The sequence below is a fragment of the Telopea speciosissima genome, chromosome 8 (assembly GCF_018873765.1).
Source record: "Telopea speciosissima isolate NSW1024214 ecotype Mountain lineage chromosome 8, Tspe_v1, whole genome shotgun sequence".
In the NCBI taxonomy this organism is placed as follows: Eukaryota; Viridiplantae; Streptophyta; class Magnoliopsida; order Proteales; family Proteaceae; genus Telopea; species Telopea speciosissima.
In genome coordinates, this window is record NC_057923.1 from 22,135,853 (window position 1) to 22,145,868 (window position 10,016).

Sequence of the window (10,016 nt, forward strand, 5' to 3'; positions counted from 1 at the left end):
TTATATAGGCCTCACCATTGTGTTCCTTGCGAAAAATCACCCAAAATAGACCCAAATTTCGTCCAATTTGGAGTTCGGGAGCCCAAGATATCTCAAGTTGAAGTTGGACTGTCCAGAGCCTTCCAAATGGAATCTCTCGGCTACAGCAAGGATAACTTCTGATTATTGCGCTAAAACCCCTCGAATCTGAATTTTCGCTTTACTTTGTCCCCGGCCGATTTTCAATAATTACAAACAAACCCTTGCAGACCATTTTCGCGCGTCGTTACGAAAACGGCCATAACTTCTTCGTTTCAACTCAGAATCAAGTGTCGTTTGAACCGTTGCAAAGCTGACTCAATGGGCTACGCATCCATACTATTAACACCTCTAAAGAGCTTAAAAACATTTCCTTAGCATCATCTCCTCCATTTTCACAAGAATTCACCTAGCCCTGAAAAGCACAAGAAAGCACCGAAGTAACTCTGTCCAATGTGGTAAAATGTATGTTTTATGCCCTAAGATTTCACACATAAATGTGCTCATCACTTGCTATGCAATTGTTGGAAACAATAAAATGATAATTCTCTAGTTAAAATGTCTGTGATTTAATCTTCATTGGGAATAAATTGAACATAAGGAGTAGCAAAAGCAATTCACTCATCAAGAATATGGTAATACTTCCACATAAATTTGATGTGGGCATGGATAATAAGATAAGCAGCAAGGTTGTGGCAGACACTGTCACAATCAAGGATTAAAGTATTGGTCTGTATCGTATCGGTCAATACATATTGGTATCGGTCGATGTTGATACGATACTGACCAATACGTCTCTTTTTTTTAATAAAAATTAGATTGTATCGATGTGTATCAACCGATACGAGTCGATACGATACGATCGATACACTCGATACATACTTTTATTTACCCTTTTTATTTTTTGGATTTTAAGTGTATTGATACGTATCGACCAGTATCGATACACTTCTTAAACTTAACTTTTGGCTAAAACACGAACCAGAGAATGCAGAAGGCGGAAAAACCAGCTTCTAGCCAAGGTGAAAACCTTGAAAACTTGGATTTTAACTCCATTTTTCACCAAAATCTTGTTAGGGCTTCCATTCCATAGTGAAAAACGAATCAAATCCCTCTGCATTTATTATAATTTTTTGCTAAGAGAGGGATCAAATGGTATAGTTCATTTATTAGTAGTTTGGAGGATTAGATACACGACTATCACTTTTCAAATGAGATAAGAGTTAAATATGGCGAAACCTTTTTACCTACTTGAGGCCAACAACATAAAGAAAGAAACTTTGCCCAGGGAAGGAGTGAAAACTATTACGACCACTCCAATTGTTTTTTAGCTTCACCATAAGGCAGTTGGAAACTTGACAATACCATCAAAATCAAAACCAATTTCATATTTCACTACCAAGTGACCTTTATGAATTATGATGCTGTTACAGAGTTCTTAGTCAATTGGATTTTGTTTTTCTTTTTGTTTATTGGTAAAAGGAGTTAATAGCACCTCTGTGACATTGAATTTGCAGAGCACAGTGTTTTTTGAGTTTAAAAGAAATCTGTTGAAATGGAAAAAGGATAGGATCTAACAAGTAAGAGATAACGAAATGCCACTGATTCAACCCCCCCCCCCCCCACCAAAAAGAAAAAACTAGAAATCCAGTACTATAGGGAACGAAACCCAAACCTTACAGAAAGCATTGACTGGATGGATCGACATGATCCACTAGGCCTGCTACATTATGACCCACTGCGAAAGCCAGGGGTAAGGCTGCATACATTATGACCCTCCCCAGACCCCGCAGTGGCGGGAACCTTGTGCACTGGGTGCACCCACACTTTACCGGGCCTAATTTATGAGCCCATATATTGGAGATTAAGTTTGCAGATTGGAATAATGTCTTAGCTTCTAAGTTAGAAAAGTTTGAGTTAGATTAGGATTCATTAGTAAGTATAGAGTTCAGTTTTGAGTATATTAGGTTAGCTCAGTGTGAGAGAGTGACTGAAGTCCCTTTGTGAGTCAAGGAATTTTGAAAACGTATATGTATACAATCCCAATCAAATGGAATGATTTGAGCAATCAAATTGAGTTATTTTAAAGAGTTTTTGAGCTGTTGAACTGTGCATACATGGGTGAAGGAACCTTCCTTGGCCTAATACCTATTGCTTCTCTCAATTCTTCTGCTAATTCTGGTTCCACTGCAACCAGGTGATACCTTTCTACTATTCATATTCTTCTCATTCTACTTCTCTTTCTTCTTGAATCTCTTGTTCTCTCTCCTATCTTTTCTATTCTGCATATTGGGTTCAAAACTCTGATTGCTTGTTGCTTCTAAACTTCAAGTCTGAAATCCAGGTTTCTGTTTGCATCATATTTAATCAGTCCCTGATTTCAGATCATCACTATCTTTCTTAATTTCTCAGTTATTGAATCTAACTTGAAGTTTAAGCAAGCTGAGTTTCATCTTTCTTGACCTCTGATTTTCAAGATTCTGATCATGGTTAATGGATCCACTAATTTTATATTCGACCATGTTTTCATCCAGATCTGTCCATTGAATTGCAAGATATTTAATATCTCTATTCTATCCCTGTCCTGTTCTATTGATCCTGGACTGCTAATGTGTTTCAGCAGCCTTGAGTTTTTCTAGATTTCATTCTAGATTCCGTAACACATCGATCTTCTTCTTCTGAAGATTGTCTGATTGGGATATTTAAGTTATATGTGGCTAAAGCTCCTTTTCTTTTCCATTAACAAAGTATGAATGAGACTTGAATATGATTTATGTTCTATTTATTTAATTTCACTCAGCAGAATAAAAGCATGATGTCAAGGGCTTCTTGGACTTATCGTTGTTTAAATTAACAGCCACTAGTGAAATGGATTCTGGGATCATGGAACCTAAGATACCAGAAAGTTAAATGACTCAACAAAAAGATGGAGCTGAATGCTGACAACTGAAAGAAAGCTTTACTGCAGTAATTATGGGGAAAAAAAAAAGAAAAAGAAAAATATCAATCAAGGTAATTTGTAAAACAAGGATCATATTCTTGAGCTATAGAATTTATCTCTAACAAGTACCTGTAGTGAGCTTACTTGTTCCAATGCCGCAACAAAACATGGTACATAGGGTCTTGTAAAGGATCTTGAGATGAGACCTTGAAAAATTGGACAACAATATAGGCACATGTAGTGATGCTGAAACGGAATTAAAGAGTCAGTAATGAGATTAAAAGTTGAAACAAAGTACAAACAAAACTATCATGCAAGATTCGGTTAATGGAAAGTGATGAGCTATTATTTGAAGATACAAAAGGATAAAAAGAGTGGGCGAGCCTTGGTGCAACAGTTAAGTTGTGCTATTGCAACCTATTGGTTGTGGGTTCAAAACTTGGAAACAACCTCTCCAGCAACACAGGGGGTAAGGCTGCGTACATTTGCCCCTCCCAGGCTCTGGAGTAGCAGGAGCCTTGTGCACTGGATGCTCTTTTTTTTTTTTTTAACAAAAGGATCAAAATACATCAGAACTAACAAACAAAACAATTAAAAAATAAAACCAGTACAAATATTTATACTCATTGCAGTTGGAGGGGATTACGCAAATCGTAAAGCAGAAATCCTCAGCTGATAGTGTTTCCTTCTTCTCCACTAGTGTCGTGATTGTACTTTGGGTTCAACATTAACTTTCAAACCCTATTGTTCAACAACAATAACCACAACCTTATCCCAACCAAATGGGGTCGGCTACATGGATCCGAAGAGGCCATGACAGTAATAGAAACAAGAGCAGCAGAAGGAAGTAAAAAGGTAAAAAAGGGGTTTAAAAAAAATAATAATAAATAAAATAAAATAAAATTACTAAAGGAAAAAGTCTACGCAATAGTTAAAGCAGCATCCCAGGAACATCCCCCCACGAGGGGTCGGCTACATGGGTCATTGTCCTCCAAATAACTCTATCTGCGGTCATACTAGGATCGAGCCCTCCCATATGCATATCCTTTCTTACCACTTCTCCAATAGTCATTTTAGGCCTGCCCCTACCTCTTTTAGCTCCTTCAAATTGAATCTAGTCACTCTTCCTTACTGGTGCATCCATGGGTCTCCTTTGGACATGACCAAACCACCTCAAGCGGTTCTCACGAAACTTGTCCTGGATTGATGCAACTCCCAATTCGGTTCTAATACAAACATTCCTTACTCTATCTCTCCTGGTCATGCCGCACATCCTCCTCAACATCCTCATCTCCGCTACACTCATCTTATCTATATTACTCTTCTTAACTGCCCAACATTCCGCTCCATATGTCATTGCTGGTCTTATTATTGTCCTACAAAATTTCCCTTCAAACTTAATAGGTATGCGTTTGTCACATAAAACTCCTGATGCTCCTCTCCACTTCATCCATCCTACTTTAATTCTGTGGGAAACATCATCCTCTGTCACCCTCTTTGTTAATGGTTGACCCTAGGTATCTAAAGCATTCATTTTGTGGTAGCTCTCGATCCTCAAGTTTCACCACTTCATCACTTCTCCTGGTTTGACTGAAGTTACACATCATATACTCTGTCTTTGTTCTGCTTAACTTAAAACCTCTTAACTCCAAGTTTGATCTCCATAACTCCAGCTTCGCATTAATCCCTTCCACTGTCTCATCTATCAAAACAATATCATCTGATAGTGTTTATGTTCTATAATTTTAAGTTTCATAAACAGTTCGTCCAAAGTGTATGACAGGACAAAACATATATGCAGAGGATCATGGATTTTGATGATCTTTCTATCCTGATCTGGATTGGGATCAGATGGGGACTGATATGATCTATTATGCATACATGATAGCCAATCCAGAAAAATATTGGTTTTCTGAAAACTGAATCAACCAATAGAAATTAATCCAGAATACAGGCCTGATGCATTGTCTAAATCCCTAGGATCAGCACTTTGACCCCTGATCACTAGGGCAGGACCACGAAGTTCTGATCCCAACACTCATATATGCATCACATGTCCTGAAGTTTCAATACATGCAGTGCTTAGCATCTGCAATTCAGAGGTAAAATTAGGACCCTATATTACATCATATCTGAAGTTGATTAGTGGTTAATGGCTTGCCTTTTTTGTTCCCTTTTCTTTTTGGCGGTGAGGGGGGGGGGGGGATGTTTTGGTCTTGTATTGTTTGTAGATCCTATGCATCTCAGGGTTTTGAACGTCTCTAGCGCAATCTGAAAATCCAATGGATCTCAGATGCAAGCATGCCCAATGATCAAATCTGTGATCAGATCTGAGATAAATTGCATTGGTAAGGAAAGAAATCAGATCGATGGAAGGGGAGAAGACAGAGATGAGGTCGATCTTATAGGGAGGAAGAAGAGAGGAGAGGAGAAGAGAAGAGAAGAAACCAGGTTTGGGATATCAATCCCGTATGCACTTCTCAACAGCACCAAAACTCTTAATATAAATTCATATTCTTTATTCAAATCATCTCTAATTGATGAGTAGTTTGTATTACATATATAAATATCTCCCAAATTTCTAATTTGACTCATAAAAGGACTCCTATTCAAACTCACACACTCAATAAAGTAAATAAACTCAAAACAGAACTTTTTGTAGCAATTAAGTATTCTAATCTAACTCAAACACTTAACTAAACTACTAATCCTGTGCGCTAAGCCACTAACTTTATACCCACTTTATAATTAGGCCCTTACAATGAAATCCCAAAAAATTCAAAGTTTTATTGCAGGCTGTTTAGTTACCAAATGATGATGAAATCAACACTACATCAGGTTCATTTTGCCAAAACAAAATTGATTACCATATTGGGTCACATATCGACTCTATACAGTTGATACCTTTTTTAGTATCATATCGGTGTCGTATCGTATCGGTACCTTAAAAATAAGATACATATCAGTTAGTATCGGAGGATATGTTAAGATACTTAAAACCTTGACCATAATACATATCTTTAATTATGTCTGCATATTTACTTGAAACACTTTTCAATGCAGTATCAAGCCTGAAGAAGATCCATCATGCTGTTTTGGTCTACATCAGAACTAGGCCAACCCGTAGGGCCAAGAACCAGCCTCAATTAAGCCCAGCCGTGGGTTAAGCTGGCCAAGGTTAGTCCCTACGATATTATTTCTGGTGGGGCCCATGAAGTTGACTCCAAAGAGCCACTAGACCTGAGTTTAATTTTCTTAAAGTGTCCTTTAATATATCAACATGTCTTTTTATTTTCCTAGGCTTAGTTAATGAGTTGATTTCTTTTTCTAGGTGCTTTAATTAGACTTTTCAGTTTTCAAGTTGGGTCTTTTAAGTTTCTATGTAGGAGTCCAATTAATTTTACTTGGTATTAGTTTCTAGGTAATTCAATGCTTTATTGTAGTCAACTTCTAGGTGATTATGCTCAAGTTCAAGAGTCATATTTATTTTCTTTATATACTCATGTAATCCAACAATGAAGAAAGATTTGAAGAATGAATTGTATATTGGATTTCATTGGAAATCAGCAGGTGTGTTTGATCACCTTGTATCCCTCCCCTCTCCCTATTTTTCTTTCTCTCTCCCACATTTTCTTCCCCATATCTTCTTTAACTTCAACCTATCTTCTTCTTCTCTTGAACCTACACCATCATCCATTAAACCTGTAACTTCATCTGACATTTCATCTTCTCCATCACCTGCGGTTACCTTTTCCCCCTCTTTATTCTATTTTTTTACCCTCTTATTTCAGATCTGATCCATTATTTTTCAGATCTAATATTCCATCTGCGTCACTTTTCTTTCGTAGCATATGCTAGATTAAATCTCTAGGAACTCTGTCATAAGCTTTTTCTAGGTCAATAAAGACCATATGGAGATCCTTCTTTTCTCTCTCTAAATCTTTCCATTAGTCTCCTAAGTAGGTGGATAGCTTCTGTTGTGTGGATCTTCCTGGCATAAAACCAAATTAGTTCTCTGAAATAGTGGTCTCTTTTCTCAAGCGTGTCTCAATAACCCTTTCCCACAATTTCATAGTATGACTCATTAGTTTTATGCCTCTATAGTTGTTGCATCTTTGGATATCGCATTTACTTCTGTAAATCGGGACTACAATGTTTCTCCTCCATTCATCTGGCATTCTCCCAATGCAAACAATTTTATTAAACAGCTTGGTTAGCTAGGATAGGCCATAGATTCCTAGGCTCTTCCACACTTCTAATACAATTTGAAATTATCCAAAATGATAAACCATACATCAAATTTTTGTGACAGTGGCCACAAAGAAGTCAGAAAGATAAAAGAAAAATGTAAATGATGGATACATTTTATTTAATAAAGGAACCTATGCTTGTCACAGTGTCACACTGCAAAGAAGAAAGGAAGAACACATAAAGGTTACCTTCCAAAACATACTAATAGAATAATCCAGAGTGCTCCACTAATCCAGTTTGCTTCCTTGTAGGCAACCCAAGCCTGAGATGTTAGACAGATCCATAATAACACGTGAAAACTGATTTTTCCAAGTAAAACAAATTACAAGAAATATCTATAGTCTACCTTCACTACAGTCCAAAGAATAAGCAACTGTTAGCCATCATACAAAATTACGCACACTTAGATGCAGGAACTCTTATACACATTAGAAGCCAAATGTTTCAGCTCTCTTCTAGCTCGTGCTCTGGATTAAAGAAGCAAAAGTGCGACTCACTAACACTTCAATATGTATCAACAATAATTGATCTCACTTTTGAAAGTCAGTATATCATTATATCAATGCATTAATCACTCAATATCAAAAGCATAGTTGTCACGGTGATTAGGTGAACAAAGGCGGTCGAGGAGGTAAAAAACTAAATTGACACTAACAAGGCGCCAAAAAATAAAGAGGCCGGGACGCCTTGACAACTATAAGGTGTACCCAGTGCACGAGACTCCCTCCATTGCGGGGTCTTGGGAGGGTCATAATACGCAGCCTTACCCCTGCTTTCACAGAGAGGCTGTTTCCAGACTCGAACCCGTGACCACTTGGTCACAATGGAGCAACCTTAACGTTGCACCAAGGCCCACCCTCTTGACAACTATGCTAACAAAAATTACAAATATGGTATTTTACAATCAAACTGCATAACATTGACTTTCATTTTCCAAAGTTTCAATGTACATTCACTCGGCCGATAAAATATGTACAAAAATTTGAGCAGTTAACTTGAGCACCAATTGACCCATTTTCAATGGAAAGGGGAACATCTTGTCACATAGAAGCATGGCCCAGATTAATTGTATTAAAGACCTGGTGTATGAAATCCTTCTTAATAAAATATGAGAATGAACCATAAAACTTTCCAACTGGAGCATTTAGAAAATTCTAATGAGTGCAAGAAGGCCATTAAGTATTCTTAGAATTTGCTTCTAACTATCTAACAAGAAACTTGATGAGGACTCAGACATAAGCCCATCCAGAACAGGCCTAAAATCATGCACCAACCTATAGGACAGTACTCCAAGTATCTGCACCAATTGTAGTTTGGTCAGAAATTAACTCAGTACTCCAATACGAAAAGAAAAATTTCTTAGCCAGCTTACAGCAAAGAATTTACCATATTAAGGTAACCAATATAAAATTTAAAAATCACATATCATTCAAAGATTCATGAACACATACTGAAAACATCAGATATAAGCAAGGTATCTTAAGCTCGGCAAAATAAGTCATAATAGTGAAAATTGCTAGAAAGGGGAATCACTGAGCTGATATTTTACCTCAATAGTTTTTGCATCTTCAGTTGACAATTTTTTATTTTTTTTAGTTCTTAAACAATTAACTCCATATCCCTTTAAACTTTTCTGGTATAAAAATGAAAAGAAGCATACAAATGGTGCACCATACCGCTATTGTGATAACATTGATATAGAAATCAATCAAGGTTGCAGTCATCCACCTGCAGAGGTCATAAAATACTCTTTATTAAATTACCATTTTTAAAACTCAAGGGTAGCTAATTCTAGTTACTGAAGCTTCAATTATGAACGAATTAACAAACATTAGGTTAAAAGTATTACAGATTAACCAGAGAGTAGATTACAGTATATCATGAAACGAGTTTTTTGTTTGGATGAAGAACAATTCATTAATATTAAAAAAAAGGAAAATGCAAGAAAAATAGAACCAGTGAGGCAGCAATTTAGAGAGAGTGCTTACGGTGTCAAGAGCTCTCTGCGGAATGGAGAACCATCGGTGGAGATAGTGTAGATGAGGGTTGCCAACATCAAGCAACCCAACACAAAGAACAGAAGTCTTAAGGCATTCACAGTAAAAATCGTCTTGGCCATGGAAGCTGGTAGTGATGTAAATTAAGGTTCTGTTTGGAGAAAGTATAAATTGAAGTTCTTTTTCCAAGTGATGAAAGAAGAAGAAGAAGAATGGTCGTATTTGTCGAGTAGTGGATGAGCAAATCCCACGTCTGAAGAAGAAGACGAACGAGACTTCCCATTTCCGTGGTATGAATGGTTAGGCTCCCTTACACGTCTAAGGTATTACTGTATGGATACGTGTCCCAAAGGGGGGTGTTTTGGTTCGATCCCAAAGGGTGTTAGTTGGTTTGGTTTCAGTTTAGACGGTTCCGTTCAAGTCGTTTAATATTGTCATTGATTGATCGAACCAATTATTAATCAATTCTTTTGTTTAGTGAAAGGACACATTATATTAAGAGAAAAGAATGGGATATTTACATCCTAAAAAATTTCTTCTCATTGGCATCGTCCCGTATCATATTGGTAAGAGCCTCTAGGAGACTGTCTATACACAAGTGACCTTTCCGATGCAACAATAGGAACCAGGCAAGTAAATTAGCACATCGATTGATCTCTCTCACATGATGAGTGAAGACACATCGGCGAAAGCTACTACATAGGTCATAAATGTCTTCCACAAGGCCCATAATGTTCCATGGAACCTTGAATTGCCCCGTTATCATCTGAATCGCAAACACTGAGTCTAATCGAACTTGAATGTGGGTG

General features: G+C 37.2%; 1 protein-coding gene across 4 annotated transcripts in view; it reads right to left on the minus strand.

Annotated features, from left to right (window-relative positions):
* The window catches only part of LOC122670521, a 42,604-nt gene extending 33,220 nt beyond the window's left edge, over positions 1-9,384 (minus strand). For 2 of the 4 annotated variants that reach the window (XM_043867433.1, XM_043867435.1), the window contains exons 1-4: positions 9,199-9,384; positions 8,887-8,938; positions 7,399-7,472; positions 3,104-3,205 (exon numbers count right to left, since the gene is read on the minus strand). In XM_043867433.1, coding sequence (XP_043723368.1) covers positions 3,104-3,205; positions 7,399-7,472; positions 8,887-8,938; positions 9,199-9,329 — 359 coding nt within the window. In that variant the 5' untranslated portion in view covers positions 9,330-9,384. The remainder of the gene's footprint in view (positions 1-3,103; positions 3,206-7,398; positions 7,473-8,886; positions 8,939-9,198) is intronic. The other 2 variants (XM_043867434.1, XM_043867432.1) reach the window with 2 other exon arrangements.
* Between the last annotated feature and the right edge of the window lie 632 nt (positions 9,385-10,016).